The sequence below is a fragment of the Watersipora subatra genome, chromosome 11 (assembly GCF_963576615.1).
Source record: "Watersipora subatra chromosome 11, tzWatSuba1.1, whole genome shotgun sequence".
NCBI lineage: Eukaryota > Metazoa > Bryozoa > Gymnolaemata > Cheilostomatida > Watersiporidae > Watersipora > Watersipora subatra.
Window position 1 is genome coordinate 15,661,054 of NC_088718.1, and position 18,638 is coordinate 15,679,691.

General features: G+C 35.7%; 1 protein-coding gene and 1 long non-coding RNA gene across 2 annotated transcripts in view; both read right to left on the reverse strand.

The window, feature by feature from the left end:
* Positions 1–2,971, reverse strand: part of LOC137408597 (uncharacterized) — a 7,234-nt gene extending 4,263 nt beyond the window's left edge. Inside the window, exons 1-2 of the long non-coding RNA XR_010980102.1 lie at positions 2,807–2,971; positions 1,238–1,397 (exon numbers count right to left, since the gene is read on the reverse strand). This is a non-coding gene — a long non-coding RNA (uncharacterized lncRNA). The remainder of the gene's footprint in view (positions 1–1,237; positions 1,398–2,806) is intronic.
* A 1,343-nt stretch (positions 2,972–4,314) lies between these two features.
* On the reverse strand, positions 4,315–11,257 carry LOC137407855 (G-protein coupled receptor moody-like). The gene is made up of 3 exons (XM_068094236.1): positions 11,157–11,257; positions 6,840–7,038; positions 4,315–5,258 (listed from the first exon to the last, which is right to left on the reverse strand). Exons 1-3 carry the CDS (start codon positions 11,205–11,207, stop codon positions 4,315–4,317), a joined length of 1,194 nt encoding a protein of 397 aa, XP_067950337.1. The 5' UTR covers positions 11,208–11,257.
* Between the last annotated feature and the right edge of the window lie 7,381 nt (positions 11,258–18,638).

Genomic DNA, 18,638 nt, shown 5'->3' on the forward strand with positions numbered 1-18,638 from the left:
CTATATATATAATTCTCAAAGTGTGTGTGTCCTTTGGTTTGTCCAGCTATAGCTATTAAAACAGTGGAATGAAAAATCTCTATCACAGAGAGTTTGATCTCAGAACCTCCCATTCACCAGGCAAATACCTTACTTATTAAGCTACACCAGATTGATAAATTCATTGAGCGATATATGTTGATATGTGGGTGAAAATATCCTACCACTCTCCGTTACTGTGCAACGTAATTTTATGCTTGCTCTTCCGGCTCTTATTAGTAAGCTCACTCAAATTAGCCATTGGCAATGTGCCAGGGTAATGGCAAGTGGCAGCAACTACATTACCTGTCACTGTTTATGAGCTGATTTTTAATACCCGTGCAACGTCAGGAATTCTTCTAGTATATGTACGCGTAAATCTTTTCAGTAATTGCATGAAATAAATATCTTATACCCTTATCATTTCTGAGCAAGAATGTTCAACCCAATTTCATAGAAGTTGAAAGCTTACTAGTAGTATTACTAGCAGTACTACTAGCAGTATAACTAATAGTATTACTAGTAGTATTACTAGCAGTATTATAAGAAGTGTTACTAGCAGTATTACTAGCAGAACTATACTAGCAATATTACTAATAGTATAACTAGTAGTATTACTAGTAGTATTACTAGCAGTATAACTAGCAGTATTACAAGAAGTGTTACTAGTAGTATTACTAGCAGTATTACTAGCAGTACTACTAGCAGTATTACTAGCAGTACTACTCGCAGTATAACTAGCAGTATAACTACCAGTACCACTAGCAGTATTACTAGCAGTATTACTAGTAGTATTACTAGCAGTATTACTAGCAGTATTACTAGCAGTATAGCTAGCAGTATTACAAGAAGTGTTACTAACAGTGCTACTAGCAGTACTACTAGCAGTACTATTAATAGTATAACTAGTAGTATTACTAGTAGCATTACTAGCAGTATAACTAGCAGTATTACAAGAAGTGTTACTAGTAGTATTACTAGCAGTATTACTAGCAGTACTACTAGCAGTATTACAAGCAGTACTACTCGCAGTATAACTAGCAGTATAACTACCAGTACCACTAGCAGTATTACTAGCAGTACTACTAGCAGTACTACTAGCAGTATTACTAGCAGTATTACTAGTAGTATTACTAGCAGTATTACTAGCAGTATTACAAGAAGTGTTACTAGCAGTACTACTAGCAGTATAACTGGCATATTAACCGGTGTAACTCACCGAGACCTATGACGACAATCAACCAGACGACAGCGAGCACAAATCTTTTCAAGCTCATACGATTGCTGTACTTGCTCGGGTAATCGCTGTCAGTCGTCTCATGAGCGCAGCAGAATGCCTTGAATATGACATCAGTTGGATCGACCATGTTTGCTGCTGCCTATAGTCGACCAGAATTCGTTTTAAATGGCTGCCCAATGTTACAGCTGTTGTCATTGTTGTAGATCATAAAAGTCAACCGTTTATTGTAAAACCGGCTGAAATATTTAAATATCCATTCGAAAATTTAGTGGGTCAAGTTACATTACATTACCCTCATGTCAGATGCCAAAATATTTTTAGTTGTAGTTAAAACATGGGCAATGTATGGTAAAGAAACACAGAATTTCATAGAAAAGAGACTTCTTACCTAAAAGGAAGGTGAAGACCGAAATGGGCAGACAAAGACAATAAAATGTAATATGTGAAATCGTTGAACAATTGAAGGCTTTTTAGTGAGTTAGACTAGCTCAGTGAATGCATCATGAGTTTATCACTTAAAACTTGTAAAACGCTGGTTCAAAGCATAAAAACTTTACTTTGAAAAGTCACTGTTTGAGATTAGGGAAAAACTTCTTCACACGGCAATCAAACTTGAATATTCAGCTTATCTCCAGGAACGCTACCAACTACATCACTCAACCACCTTGCTGTTTTGGGAAATATTGTGCACATACTTATTACACATGATGATCTAATGCGGATGAGGACTCATCCGCAGGATGAGGACTGCCAACCTACTAGTTAGGACTAGATATCTTCCATTTCAACAATTAAGAAAAGAACAGACAACTCCTTTTGTAGCAGTTGGCTAAACTGGGTAGATGCTCACCATAATCAATATTTTAAACACCTTTCAGGGAAAAGTCACAAATTTCAGTAATAAAATGGAGTAAAGGAGAATGTAAAAAGAGTGTAAAGAGAAAAGCTAATTGAGAAGGAAGAGAGGATAGGAACGCAAGAAAAAGGATAAGGGGAGGAAGGATGAGAAAGAAGAAGAAATGGAGAGAAAAAAGCAGGAGGAGAAAGAGACAGGTGAGAAAAAAGAAAAAGAAGACGAGTGATGGAAAGAAGGAAAAAAATGATGGAGAGAAGACAACAAAAGTAAAACGAGCTTAAAAGTGAACAGGTAGGAAGAAAAGAAAGTGGAATAAGATAAGATTGCCAAAGATTAATACAGGAGTATCAGGAAGCAGTAGCCGGAGAAAGTGATAACAGTAGACTATCGAGTTAAAGAAGGTAGAAACTTTATTGACTCTGAAGATCTATCTTGCAGCCACATCTCGTGTAACCCAAGTATCCTAAAAGTGTTATCAAGATATTTTAAGGCTAACTCAATAAAATGTAAAAACTGCCATAAAAAAGGTTGCCAGTTGGAGATAAACTTGAAATCATTGAAGTCATGCAAATAAAAGTAATTTCAATATAAAGCTAAGAAATGCAGTTTCTATACCCTATACTTTCTAATAAAAATTAACTAGAATTTGGCGTAATCACATCTTTGAGTAGAAGGTAGCTGGAGGTACCAACCTGCTCCGATAAGTTCTCTATCAACTGTTCAGAGACCGATTCTTGTAGACTTTTTGCAAACCTCACTTCTTTAGTATCCAATGAAACTGAATTTACAGTGTTCACTCTCTCTGACTATCCTGTCGATTACGCATCCAGAGTTGCTGTAGTTCCTCGTGAACTAATATAGCTTGCTGGGACTCAAAAATCTCACGATGTTGAGAGATGGTTATACACGAAGGAGCTACTGAGGTATGGTTAAACTTGGATCTAAAGCTAAAGCTAAAGATTAGATATGGTTCAACAGTCTTGCCTGCTAAATAGAGCGTGAACGAATTCGTTGTTACGACTTGGAAGAAGAGATGGAGAGCAACCTCACTGCTATAGAATAGTCTAGAAGCGATGGAAAACAACCTCACTGCTATAGAATAGTCTAAAAGTGATGGAGAACAACTTCACTGCTATAGAATAGTCTAGAAACAATGGAAATCAACCTCACTGCTATAGAATAGTCTAGAAGCGATGGAGAGCAGCCTCACTGCTATAGAATAGTCTAGAAGCGATGGCGATCAACCTCACTGCTATAGAATAGTCTAGAAGCGATGGCGATCAACCTCACTGCTCTAGAATAGTCTAGAAGCGATGGCGATCAACCTCACTGCTATAGAATAGTCTAGAAGTGATGGAGAGCAGCCTCACTGCTATAGAATAGTCTAGAAGCGATGGCGATCAACCTCACTGCTGGAGAATAGTCTAGAAGTGATGGAGAACAACCTCACTGCTATAGAATAGTTTTGAAGTCTACTATGCACAGCTTCAACAAATATTGGAACGCTGGGGAAGACCACCCTTCTTAGTTTTAGACAGATATATTTTGGTTGCTAGGAAAATTGTAAATAGTTTGCTATGATAAACTTGAAGGCAGTGTTTAGGTCACATGAGCTATATTTTCCTTTAATAAATAAATTTATAAATAGGGTGCATAGGCTATCGAAGAATGTTTATCTTATTGTACTACAGCAACAAAAACTCATTATTAGGAACAATAGAAGCTATACAAAATAAAAATAGAGTATATTTAATTAAAAGCAATTGTGAACATGTTACAAAAAATACAATCCTATAAAAAATTTAAAATTCAAAACAAAGCTTAAAGTTAAGTATAAAGACTATTGCATCCTATTTAAAAAATATGCAATTCATCATGATTGGCACTTTTCAAAAACATTGTCATTTATCCTCTGTACAATGTTGGTTGCCACACATGCCACTCATGTAGTAGACGTCATCCCTTTTCATGTACAGCGCATGTTAAACACTTATTTCCTGTTTACGAGCTCTACTCATGCTTAGAATCGATTGTTGCAGAAGTGCATGCAACTGGGCAATTTTCAGTTTTTAACCAGTTTTCAACTTTAAATTCAGCCACATTTTACGAAGATAGTCTGTGTTTGATAAGTTATAAAAAATTGGAATAGCTCATTTGGAGCTAGAAATGTTAATGGTTTTAGAGGTAGCCGCTTGTTGCATCAAGTTCGTGAGTCTTTTGAGTAATTTCCCGAGCTCATAGCGGCTGCAGTATCCGTACCAGAAGTACCAGTCACAGTGTCCTTGACCCTTCTAAATGACATAATGAGTAAAGCCTTATAACCACGTCTAAATTGCTTATTCATGCCAGAATATATGAAAATGTTCACGCAGCTGTTCATCCAAGCTAGAATGACAAACATAACATATACTATTGAGGGGAGTCGATTTCTTTTGTCTAACATAAAACTGATGCTAATTGGTAACCAACAGAAGACAATTACGATAAAAACTGTTATGAGCATCATGGCGCTCCGCCGCTGATGTGAGTTTTGACGAAGAAGAAGGGTTTCAGATTTCTGTTTTGTTTTCTTTTTCTTCGGCGAGTTTGTCTGAGGTGGTGGCGAACTTTTTGTTTTCAGGGATCCATTATCTTCTGAAATCGAACTTTCTTCAACTCTTTTGACCTCTATTTGCTGATAATTCTTAGGAGTCGTCGGCACTTTAGCTAGAGAAGAGAGATTGTAATGGCGCATTAAATTCTTTTTATTTTCAGCAAGCTTGAGTAGGATTTTTATGTAAAAAAAACTTGACGCGATGACGGGTGGAAATACTCCTAAAACGCAACAAAATATTGTTCCGTACATCCAAGACTCCTCGTCGTTTGCTTTGAAGAAACAAGTTCTAAACTTTGTGTGGTAGCCAAACTCTCCATATCCAAACATGGGTGGAAGCACAATGCAGAAACTCCACAGCCAAATGAAGGCAAGAGACAGCACTATGCTCGAGCGCCTTGTGAAACTCTGGTATAAAGATTTGCTTTTACAGAGCAACAGAAAACGATTGAAACCCACGGCTGCCACAGAGTTTAGGGCACATATCATTGTCATGATGTTGATAGGAGATGTGTATTTGCAGTAATCCCGAGAGACGATGTCATTTCCTCCTAAAATATTTACAAGTTTTGAATGTTTACATAAATTATGGTAGCGAGCAGTGCCAATATTGCATGTCAAGGAGTAGCAATTGCAGCGCATTGAATTTGCATGTCTATCTAATTGCTTTTCTTTGATCACATAATATAGTCAGAATATTATGGATAATAACAAAACAGATTAGTAATAGTAATATAGCAGTAACAGTAATAAGAACAGCAATAACATAATAATACTAATAATGATAATGTTTTTTTATATGCCCTAAATTTTGATTTCTATGGCTGCTGTGTGATTATAATATTATAATAAGCAGCTAATGTAGAATTTTATAAAAATAAAGTATTATATTTACTATATAATAATAAAGGAAATATGAGAACAAGTATAATTATGTGAATAATAGCATGCTGGTTGTAATATTATGGCCACCACCAAGGCTAATGTCAATGAATGCCATTGAACATGCTAACACCAATATCAATGGCAGTATCTAAGTCAATAGCAATAACAATGTCAATGGCAGCGCTAATACAAATGCTGATGTCAATGTTGATGGTAATGCTAATATCATTGCTAATGCCAATTTTAATGCCAGTGTCAACACAAATGCTATTAGCACTGCCTATGCCAGTAGCAATGTCTTTGGTTATGCCAATGATACTGTTACCAAAACCTCTGTGATACTAGTTTGCATAATGTTTTTAATATACATATAGGATGCTTTCCTGCTGGCATAGAGTTTTACATAGATTATGGTTGCCTCGGAGATGATTAAGGTGAATAATGGGATGATTAGGGTTATGAATAGGGTGAATGACTCGAGCTATAGAGGACTCATTGACAGTGAGTAGAATATAGCTGATAATGCAGCATTAAACACTTTGCCTCAACATCTCCTTAGACAGTTAATGATTTTAGGCTAAGATGACTGACTGCGTGCCTCTAATTCAACTTGCTCAATGAATACTAAAAATGTTTCATTGGATTCCTTCACCAGCTATGATCCAATCAATAGAGTAATTAACGTGTTGATCAAATATTGCTGAAAGTAGAGGACAACTCTAAATTAATCAAATATTGCTGAAAGTAGAGGACAACTCTAAATTGATCAGATATTGCTGAAAGTAGTTGACAGCTCTAAATTGATCAAATATTGCTGACAGTAGAGGAAAACTCTGAATTGATCAGATATGGCTGAAAGTAGAGGACAACTCTCAATAATACTGTAATAAAAATCATCTTTGCTATAATAAAAGCCGTATTTGTTTGTTCATCCGTTGAAGGTCATTTTTACAGGTTGGGAAAACAAATTGCCCAGTAGGATTTGAACCTACAACTTTCCCCTTAGTCAACCAACAATCTACCACCAGCACCATTCAATTGCTTTGTTGCATTAACATGAATGTTATATTACACTTTATTATTTTAGATTGTGTTATATTATAGTGTATTAATAACTTAATATTGATTAAACCAATCTATAGTTATTTACTGTCTAACCAGAAATTCATAGACTCAGGACATTATAATCAATCACAGCTAAATATTACGCTAAATGGTTTTGAGAATAAACAGAAGGGTTATCTTACCTTTGAAGTATTCCATGATCGCTGTTGGAAGATTGACAGAAAGCAGCAATATGTCCACAACTGCTAAGTTTACGACATATACATTAGAGTGAGTACGAAGCTTCTTTTCTCGCGATATTACGATAATAGTTAGCAGATTTCCTAAGACTCCTAGAGCAAGGGCGAAGGTGAGAAATATAGCGAGACCAGTCTCCAGACCCTGCAGAACATAGCATATAGCGAATAAACATGCTACATAGCAAGTTGAACCAACACATAGTTTAAAGTTTTGAGAGTATATCATTAAATTTATATTATTTAGTTAAATTAGGTCAAACAATTCCACCAAACAGCTTTGATAACATAAAAGTACTCTGGTAGTCTTGTGCTCTGCGAGAGATCATCAGATGTAATAACTACGTGCACAGTTATTCCTACTCATGGAAAAGGGTAGGCGTGTGGTGCAGATGTTAGCACTCTTGGCTAGAAAGCTGAATGTCTGGGTTTGATACCTGTGTGGTGCAATCTGTTTTCTAACGCTCTTAGAGTGGCTCTTAAAAAAAGCTCTTATTATAGTAAAGATTTAATGGACTTGTCTGCCCTTATTCATAGAAAATATATAGGCATAATGCATTACTGGATGGGATAAACTTGATACAGTCTCTGTGGCCTTAGTCATAAAAACCTAATAGTTAACTTAATGGAATTTTCTTCCCCCTGTTTGACAATTTTTGTACTTGAAAATTATGATTAATTGTACTAATAATGATCAGAAGCGCACAGAGAAGACAACTTCTTCTAAATAAGTTTCATGTAAGGACAACTCTAAGCATTAGGTATTTTAAAAACTTCTCAATCTGTTTCTAGTTCTCAAATGTTTTTTAGGTCAATGAGTTCGTTCAATTCATCTGTGATTTTTGGCATACAATCATTAAGATCTTTTGAACTAATGACCTTTGATGCTCTTGCTTCCAAGCGCTTTGCGTTAGAGTATACAGTTACGACAGCTTTTAGAAATTAACTCCCCGATGCCCAGGTAATCTCTTAATGCAATTAGTCAGCAAATGCATAAAGCTATCAACTGTGTGCACCAAATGGCATGAGGAGACACACCCGCAGGCAAAACTTTTGACTTTAATCTCTTGGGTGCGCAAGATATCAGGAAGCACGTGAAATATGAGGTCATGGGGAATGTCAGACTATAGTACACCTGCACTTAAAATGAACTTACACAAAATTTTAGTAGATTTTATCAGAAAGTACCGGTATTTTTCTATCATTTGCAAATATTGATTTTTGAGGTGATCTGACTACCAGGATGTTTCAAGATTAAAATCAACAAAACCTGATCGCAGTTAAAATGCTCAAAAGAAAAACACATGTTAAAAAGATGCCACTAGTTGCTACCATTGTTACAGTTGATACCAGCTATTGAGTTCAAGTTGCAGCGTTACGCGTCTCTGTTCTGCCGGTCTCTTTGCATTTACAGACATAATAATCACACTTTCACTTGGACTGGGCATTTTAACCATGATTATGTTTTTTTAATTTTAATTTGGAAACATTCTGGTAGTCAGTTCACTTCAAACATCAAAAATGATCGCAAATGATAGAAAAATGTCGATTCTTTTTGGTCTACTAAAATGTTGTGTAAGATTATCTTTAATGACCCAAATTATTTAAGTTAAGTTATTTAACTTAAATAAGTTAAAGCAACTTAAATAAACTGCTTAGAAAGCAGCACTATGTCTATGCCGCTTTCTAAGCAATAGCAAAGTGCAGCCTTCTAAACCTCGCAAATGCTCATATTTTACTTTGAAGAGTGTTTTCCCCCAACACAAAATCCCACAGTTTTTATGTAATAAAAAGTAGATTATTGCTGTTGAATCTTGTAAGTAGTTCCATGTAAAGCGATTAAGATAATTTGAGCAAGCTGTAATGTACACTTTCATCTTTTAATATCTGTTTTCATGATACCAACGACTAGATTAAGATTTGAGCCATGAATTTGCTCCCTAAAAGTTGAGTGTCCTAACTACTAGAGTATTTTAGCTCATATCAATGTACTACGGCGGATCTGTAGGCGTTTATGTACACAAGCCTAAAAGTTACATAAGCGCTACTCTAAAAGTTAAAAGCTTTTGACTTAGAGAATGATTGGAAATTCAATGTTAACTTTTTGTCTCATTGGCAAAAAGAAACGTATTATTTTAAAAAATCTAGTTTATCCCAAGCAAGCAATTCTGATGCCAGAGACCGTGAGACAAGCCAAAGAGCCAAAGAGTGGATGTTGCTAGTGTTAATTTATCTTGTGCAAACATATTGCTCTCTTTTTTTCCACTAGTTTAAATTATAATAACAATAATAATATCAAGGAAAAAGAGCATTTTCCAGGTATTCTGGTTGCAAAAGTTTAAATATTTAAGTCTTGTATATCCGGCCTTGAAATATTTAGCCTTGTTGGCTACATAAACACTAATAATAACCACAATTTCTATTAATATTAATGCTTTGACTAATTGTAATGATAAAATATTTTTTAAACAATACAATAGACTAGATGAATGTCCAGAGTTGCACAGCTATTAAATATAGCTTATAAACAGGTAGGCGAGTAAGGTATTTGCCTACTATTAGCCATTAGCCTGGCACATTGCCAATGGATAACTTGAGTAAGCTAGTGTAGCGAAACTTACTAATAAGATATGTGAGAGCAAGCTTTAGTGCCGTTGTGCCGTAAAGTAATGCTCTGTGTATTTTCACCCACATAGCGACATATAGTTGCCTGGCGATCAGGAGGATCTAATATTTCATTCGTAACTTTTCATAGCTATAGCTTGACAAACCGAACTACACTCATACACACAAACTTTGAGATTTATATATATACAGATAAGCCAAGTTTCTAAGTGATGTACTCATCTTTCCTTTGAAAGAGACCATGTGTGACTCATGAGGGCTTGGTCTACTACACAATATATTATTATAGTTTCTCCTACTCTAAGGCAAATATAGTTACTGTTAATTCTCGAACCTTCTTGAAAATTCTCAAAAGATAGCTCTAAAAATGATTCCACAGCTTTATTAAACTCAGGGGCAAAAGTTGTAAAAATCGAAAATCATGTGCTTCCGTTATATTTTGTTTTCTTTTACTTTGTGTACAACATATTTAATAGTTGAGTTGATTACAATCATTAGTCACATATTTCAAATCTGGCATTCTTTCGTTCGCCATATTTCCTTAATTATATCAACATTTAACATCTATTGTCCCACTGGTTATCAACCTTTGCTGAGGCTATATCAGTATATTGCAAAACTTGCAAATCCTTTAATCTTCACTATAATATGAGCTGTGTACGTTCAAAGCTTCTCTAGGAGCGTTAGGAAAAATTATTTCACCGCATGTGTATTGAACACGCAGATATTCGGCTTGGCAGCCACACCCACTACCAAGTTGGTAGTACCTACCATGTACCAAGTTAGCAGTGGGTACAACCAGTTAGTAGTACCAACTGCACTACTCGACCACCTTGCTGCACAGTGGAATAATTGTGCACACACTTATTACAAATGACGATCTCTCATTGAAGACGACTGCCAGCCTACTAGACTTTACTATAATAAGAGCCACGTATGTCCATCAGTCTGAAGCCATGATTAGAAGTTAAGAAAAAAAAGCTCTCACTAGGATTCGAACTCACAACTTTTGATTTAGCACTAGGTACACTACCATCTGCACAACTCAACCACCTTGCTGAATAATGGAATCATTGTACAAATACTTATTACACAGGATGATCTCTCATGGCACATCAGACTGCCATGAAAATATCATATCATAATGTATCATATAGGTACACTGTTTCATTGAAACTGTACAGCGAGGCTATCACTGTATTGTAAGCCAAGCCATTAATCCAGGCCCCAGCTATTAAAGTTGAGCTTAAAACATTGACTAGTTTAAACTGCATAAGCCATGTTGGAGGAGTTAAGTAGATAAGCTGGTCAACATTCACTCTCAAATAAATGGTTCGCTTGACAGGATGTGTTTACGTCTAATGATCCGCATATCCTAGATAAGCCTTGAAATCGGTAGTGTGCTCTTGTAATAGCTTAAATACCTTGGTCTTGGCAAAGTGATGGAAAATTTGGTCAATTAGGTCACTATAAAAGCCTAAATTAATGTCATGAGACGTTCCATACTCCGTTGTTATATTGTAGTATTCACTGATAGCAGTTGATTATTATCGATTATCTATTTATTATATTATTATGTATAATACAATAATATATAAATACTGTTATTAGTTGAAAATTATTGGTAAACGTTCTTACCTGAGGCAAATCATCGGCAGATGCGGTGCTGTTGTCTGTCAAGCTATCCATGGCGTATGTTCCTGACCATGTTATAACTGCCTGCTTTGTTACTGACAGTTGAACTGCAAGAAATAGTGTTTCATTGTAACAACCTTCCTTTTTGTGATGTCTAAACTTTAGGCCTGGTCATTTGTCATGGTGACATCATCACCCGGAATCGGCTTATCTTGTGCTTTTTAGTTCCCCCACTTCACCCAAATGATATCACATTTACAGCGTATGTATGAGCACCTTCTGTCACTATATAAAATGTAAATCAATAGCTCTCTATGACAAACCGAATTAGGAAAAACAATGAGACACAAATTTCATGCCGGAAAACTTTTAATTGAGCAGTTTACAAATTCAGAACAAAGAAGCAAATGTGTGTCACTGAACTAGAACTGAACTAGGTAAAGGCATGTAGTCAAAGATTATGCTGCCTTATGAGAGAGGCATCGAACAAAAGCCAAAATTCTTATCGAGTTAGCTCACACGCTTAATAAAGAATCCATATGCACAGCCCGTAGAAATCAGCAGCCATTTGCCAGTTCACAGCAGCTGATATGAACATTACCTTCTCATTACATATATTCCTTTTGCAAACAAAAAGTAAGTCAACCTTATTAATAGTGTTACATAAATCACTGGACAATATTGAAAGCATTCGGCTCAGGTGTTGCAATCAACTTTGGCACATAATGTTTTTATATGAAACGTAGTTGGAAGTGTTTAGATTTGTTCGTGAGAAAACATCGTCTGTCAACAATGGATGAAAAGAATTTATAAGTAGCATTAAGCTAAACTAACAAATTACTGTTACAGTCAACTCAATCTCGATGTAAAAAGATCGCTTACGCTTTCAATATCATAATCGATCCCTTCTTTACAGCCTGACTAAAATTGTCGATGCTTAAAAGCCTGATACACACACTATATTGCCGTATGCCGGTGTATATCCCACAATACATCAGGGATCGTCTGCGATAACTATCGCAGACTTGCTAAGCAAGTTTTGTTACTCCTAAACTTTTATCGAATATTTCATGCTTGTAAAATATGGAAATGGCACTCGCAAATGATACGCATAAAAATGCTGAATAAACTATTCCAATATAAACATTTTACACACTTCAGTCATTCTTATTTCAAAAGCGTACTACTAAGTGAGACAGGAATGAGCCGCTACGATATCTGGTGTAGAATTATATATATTTATTAACAGAGTGCCCCCATTAATCTGCAACATGTGGATGTCTATTGAAACACTTATAGCACGGTAAATCAGAGAGTGCACAACTCTGAATCCGCTTCACCCGCACATTGGAAACACGGCGACTAATCAAACCATCACAAGCCCATCTGCCTTTACACCATCAAGTGATTAGCGATCTCTTTATACAATGCGGCGATGTAAGCTATGAGATACTAGTCTCGCAGCAACTACCAACAAGGGAACCGTAGATGGAGCAGTCCGTGACAGCCAGTCACCATGGCTGAATTCGTGCGCATCGCATAGACTGTAGGGGATACTTGGCAAAATAATGGGAAAGTTTAACAGCAGCGATGTTTGCCGACACACCTGCGTTACCTCGGCGATGCCACGGTTTACGGTGCATATAATTAACGAATAATAGTCAAAAGGACAACCCTGACAACCCCAGATGAACTGATGCTTTGGTCGTGATGCAAACCAGAATTACACACTGATGTTTTTTTCAGAGTGTTTCTACCCATTCTCTATTTTTTATAATGCTTTTACTAGTAATATCTAGTTCAGAAGTTGCATATATTTTGTGAAATATCCTTTATTTACATACATAGAACAAAACGAGGCACATTAGCGATTATTTTTGCTTTAAAATTAGTTTTAGAAATAAAGCGTTGATTTTATTTGCTTTTTATTTGAACTTCGACTCATTTAATTTACTTTTTGAGCAGTGTTAAATGAAATATAACGCATCACAATGACAAACCTTTTCTTTTAGACAGATAACAAATATGCCCAACTAATTTGCAAGGATTGATTATTGTTAAATCAGTTGTTTCATTGTTGTCTATTAAAACAAAAGGTCCAACTTGCTTTTTCTACATTTTTACTGTAAATAGAAACTTGCTTGGCATTCTTGGTTTTGTCATTTATTGCTTGTATTGTTGCCAATATAAAATTACAAAAACAAAAAATTGTATTAAAATAATTAATCTACCGCATGAACAGTACGTACAACAATGCTCCGGACAAACGTGGTTGTACTGGACTTAGTTTTAGTGCCGTCGACAGCATGTGCTAAACATATTAGTACTCACATTGATGACTCCCTATTACTCACATTTAAAGTGCGCGCTGTCTATAAGCTGAAGGACACAGGACGGAAAACACAACGAGTTGCAATGAGAGTGCCGTGCATTGGTGGGAGTATAATCTATTGACTGACATTTACAAAATCAATTTTCATTTTGCTGCTAATAATATAAATTGAATACTGTTTTAGTAATATTGTTTAATAATTTTATTCATATTCTTGTCATATTATTTATGATTGATTGGCTGAGTTTTAATTATAACTTAAACCTCTTTTTTCATAATGTTTCAGGTTTGGTTTTAAAACATAATATTTGATAATCAGCCCATCAATCTTGAAAGAGGAGGTGGTGATGCTCTTTTTACATAGCCTAGTGTTCACAAACAGATGACAAAAGGAGGTGAAAAGCAGAGCAGCACGGAAGTCAGTAATAGTGCCTAAACCATAGGACAGTACATCGTAACGACAGAGATCATAATGTTCACCTCTCGCGGTTCTCCAGCACCGCCACTGCTATTTAGTCACAAATATTTTTTCATTGTACTTTAGCATTAAAATGAAAAAGACACCTCAAGTGTCATTAAACTTGATGCAAGCGACTTACTGTGAGGAACTTGTGCGATCAATGCCAAGGTCAATGCCAGATCTATTTTGCTAGATCAATTTTCATTACATGAGTTTAAATTATATCTTGTGCTGTCTGACAGCAAAAAATCAATTCTACCCTATAGTTAAGGTGAAACATTAAAGTGGCTAACATATTCTGTATTTAATAGGTTTTACACTGACTTGAAATAGTTATATACGGTGTACAATTTTTAGTTTAAAATTTAATTAGAATGCTAATATTTCACATCTGTTCAAAGGAACTTTGCTTGCATTTATAGCCTCTCTCTCTCATTCTTCCATAGAGCCGTATGAAAATGTTCAAGTGATTTCTGGTTTTTACTGGACCAGAGTCAATCCTTTGACAGGAAGCGTGACTCTGTGTCAAGCGTGTTACATAGATGTATCTGTATTGAGACATATGCCTATTCTATAGTGACTCGGTGCCAAGCCTATTACATAGATGTATCTGTATTGAGACATATGCCTATTCTATAGTGACTCGGTGCCAAGTCTATTACATAGATGTATCTGTATTGAGACATATGCCTATTCTATAGTGACTCGGTGCCAAGCCTATTACATAGATGTATCTGTATTGAGACACATGCCTAATCTATAGTTACTCTGGGCCAAGCGTGTTACATAGATGTATCTGCATTAATACATATGCCTATTCTGTAGTGACTCTGTGTCAAGCGTGTTACATGGATGTATCTGTATTGAGACATATGCCTATTCTATAGTTACTCTGGGCCAAGCGTGTTACATAGATGTATCTGCATTGATACATATGACTATTCTATAGTGACTCTGTATCAAGCGTGTTACATGGATGTATCTGTATTGAGACATATGCCTATTCTATAGTTACTCTGGGCCAAGCGTGTTACATAGATGTATCTGCATTGATACATATGACTATTCTATAGTGACTCTGTATCAAGCGTGTTACATGGATGTATCTGTATTGAGACATATGATTATTTTATATAACTTTTATCAAGGCACAATGAAGTGCTTATCCAGAGTCAAATGCATAAAAGTTTTATTTATTTTCTGCTATGCGAAGTTCACAAATGCTGACCTTTTATTATTCATATTGATGCAGGATCAAGACCTGCCTAGGGCAATATTTTATAACAGGTAACATCAAATAAAATTCCATGCATATTAGCTACTTAGCAGCATCCCTTTATGCTGCCACATTCCTATCAGTTTTAGCATCACCTGCCACTCTATGTCAAGCTCTGAAGACCAGAGAAAAATGCATATATATGATCCAATAAAATATGTTGTCATTTAAACATCGCTCAGATCACGCGCTCAGCTGAAAGGATTTGTAATGCTTTGGGGAAAAACTTTGAATTTGTGGGTATATGGGAATAGAATCGAACCATTCGACTTCAAAAATATATTAAAACTAGCGGGATGCCTGGCATTGCACGGGTATTACCAATAATGAGAGGTAATGTAGTTGCTTGCTACTTGTTATTAGCCTGGCACATTGCCAATGGCTAATTTGAGTAAGCTTACTAATAAGAGCTAACTACTCGCTCTCACAGTTGAGCACGAATAAAGTTATACTACTGCTATGCATGACGCTACGCCATGACATTGCGCCGTAACGGAGAGCGGTAGCATATTTGCACCCATATAACGACCTATGAATCCATCAAGCTCGTGTGGCCTAATTGGTATGAGGTTGGACTGGTGAATGGGAGAGTCCGCGATCAAATCTTCTGCTACACGGAGTCTTCAATCTATGATTTTAATAGCTATAGCCACACATACCAAAAAAAATACACACAAAATTTGAGAAATATATATAGATTAGTTTCCAAAACTGGGTGTTTTTATTGCTGCCATAGCAGATTATACCAGTTTTATATTATCATATCTAATTTAATATCACATCAGTTTAATATTGGCGATGCACGGGTTGCTTGATATTAAAGAGTTGAAAGGAAACCAATAGAAACAGTGAAAATTTGTGAAGACAAATGGCAGGACTAGCTGAACGAGTACTTAGCCCGAGGACTGAATGCATAAAATTAGAAACCAAGGCTTGTATAAACTTTTATTAAAGTAGTCTAAATATACTGTATATTTTTTTAAACGTTTATACTAGGCGTATGCAATTTTTCGTTTCCGCCAGCATAGGCCTTGCTCTCGAAAAGAAATTGGAAAAAATAATTTAAATTGACATTGAAGATGTGCGCTACCCTCGCCTTAATGTGATTTACCACAACAATGAACTCTAAACTGAGTGAAAGTGATAATAAATGAGTAAAGTTGTCTATACAAACCAGTAATATAGACAGTTACGGTGCAGCCATTAAACTAGAAAGTTAAGTTTTTGAATGGTTAAAGGTATGAGTTTGGGACGACCATGGAACGGATTAGGTATATTACGTGTATTTCACTGTTTGTATAATGTAAAACTTCTATAATGTAAGTGTTCTCTGAACAGATTATTTACGTTGTCTATTGTATACCAAAAAGTGCTTGCAAGTGCTTTTCTGAAGAGACTACACCTCCCACATGAGACACATTTGAATTATGATTGACAGCGGAGAGCTACATCTAAACTGCCTATTCAGAGTCATTCATTTGTATGCTGTCTCCGGTTGCCAAATTTAAGTATATGTAGATATTACATAACCAATTATTAGGCTTTGTTAGCCTTGCTGTCAGAGCCTTCTGATCTGACCTCTTGATCTTTCAACTTTAATTGTTCAACAGCGGAGAGATGCGAAAGCAATTGACTAGACAGAATCTGTCTGTAATAAGTTGCAAAGTTGAATTGAGCTTTGAAACCAAATAGAAAACACTCAAAAACTAAGCATCCAAACTAGAAATTGGGCTTTTGCCCAATTTCTAGTCACAAGGAGATCAACAGAATAGAGACGCGTAATGCTGCAACTTGATCACAATAGTCGATATCAACTGTAGCAACGATAGTAACTGGTGATGTCATTTTACACAAATTTTTCTTCTGCACGTTTTAATCGTGATGAAGTTTTATCAATTTTAATCTGGAAACATCTGGACAATCAGACAGCCTCAAACATCAGAAGCAATCACAAATGATAGAAAAATACCGATACTTTTTGACAAAATGTTAAAAAAAATTGTGCAAGTACATCTTTAATCATATTTAGGAAGTCAACACTAATTGATACATAAGTTGACGAGGTGTATATGTCTGATAAACGGAAGAAAAGTATGACTAGAGGGGCAGGTGTCACTGTTATTAATGCCGGTATGAATAGGCTATAGGGAATATAGGAAGAAATTGATATAGTAAAAAGTTTGCATAACTCTGACTCATGGTTTACCACAGAGTTATTAAATTAACTTTATTACTGATGGTTATGGCCCTGTTACACACGGTGTTCGCTCACAACAGCAGCAAGAAATAAAGTCTGGCAGCCTGATCGTTGCTACCTCCAGCGTAAGAGAGCGCTGTGGCCTACTGGTCTAGAACACCTGACCTACAGACAACAGGTTGATGTTCAATTCCCAATAAAGCCCTCTGGTGGTAACAAGAATGATATTCAACCTTAATTCACTCTCTGCGACTGGGCATGTCTCTAGTTGTCTGGGTTGTCTTGCTACTTGACTCAGACATGCGAAATCATTCGCAGCCTCTGCTTACAGTGAGCTAAGCAGACATCACACTTGATCTTTTAGGGGTTGGTCACACACCACTGCTGCTCACACTCCACTACTGCTCATACACCCCTACAGCCATATAATTATATTATATTATTATTATATATAATTACCCTCTTTTTAGGAAATCAGGAAGAAATGATATTGTTGTGACATAAGCTATATTTTCCATAACAACTTCCCATAAATCAGAGGAACTATGCATGGTGATGTTTTAATCACAACATTCCAAGCTGTTTGATGTGCTTTGACATGTTTCATTGCAAACATCTACTAACAAAAAGGGTTTGCAATAGTGTACAAATGAAATGCTTCAGGAGTGTCTTGAACACACTATCTCTGCCTATTATGCTGTTTAGAGGAGCAGCACCTATACCAATAGCACAACTAGAGCCTGCTTATGTCTCTTAGTGTTTTTAACAAAATAAACATCAGTTCAGCTAATCAAAGCACTCGCCTGATATGTCTGCAGTTCTGTAATACGTGGTAAAGTTAATTTCTTTATTACTAGTTCTGTACCCCACAAAAGACTAGGAAACTATATACATACATACATATATATATATATATATATATATATATATATATATATATATATATATATATATATATATATATATATATATATATATATATACATGTATATATATATACATGTATATATATATATATATATATATATATATATATATATATATATATATATATATATATATATATATATATACATGTATATATACATGAAATTTGAGTTGAGAAGTGTGTCACCCTCCCCAACTGAATCATAGCCCTAGAATAAACGTGTGTTTTAAAACTTGTATTTGAAGCTGGTGCAGGGAATCAAATATCGGACAAGCTAATCAAAATAATTGTA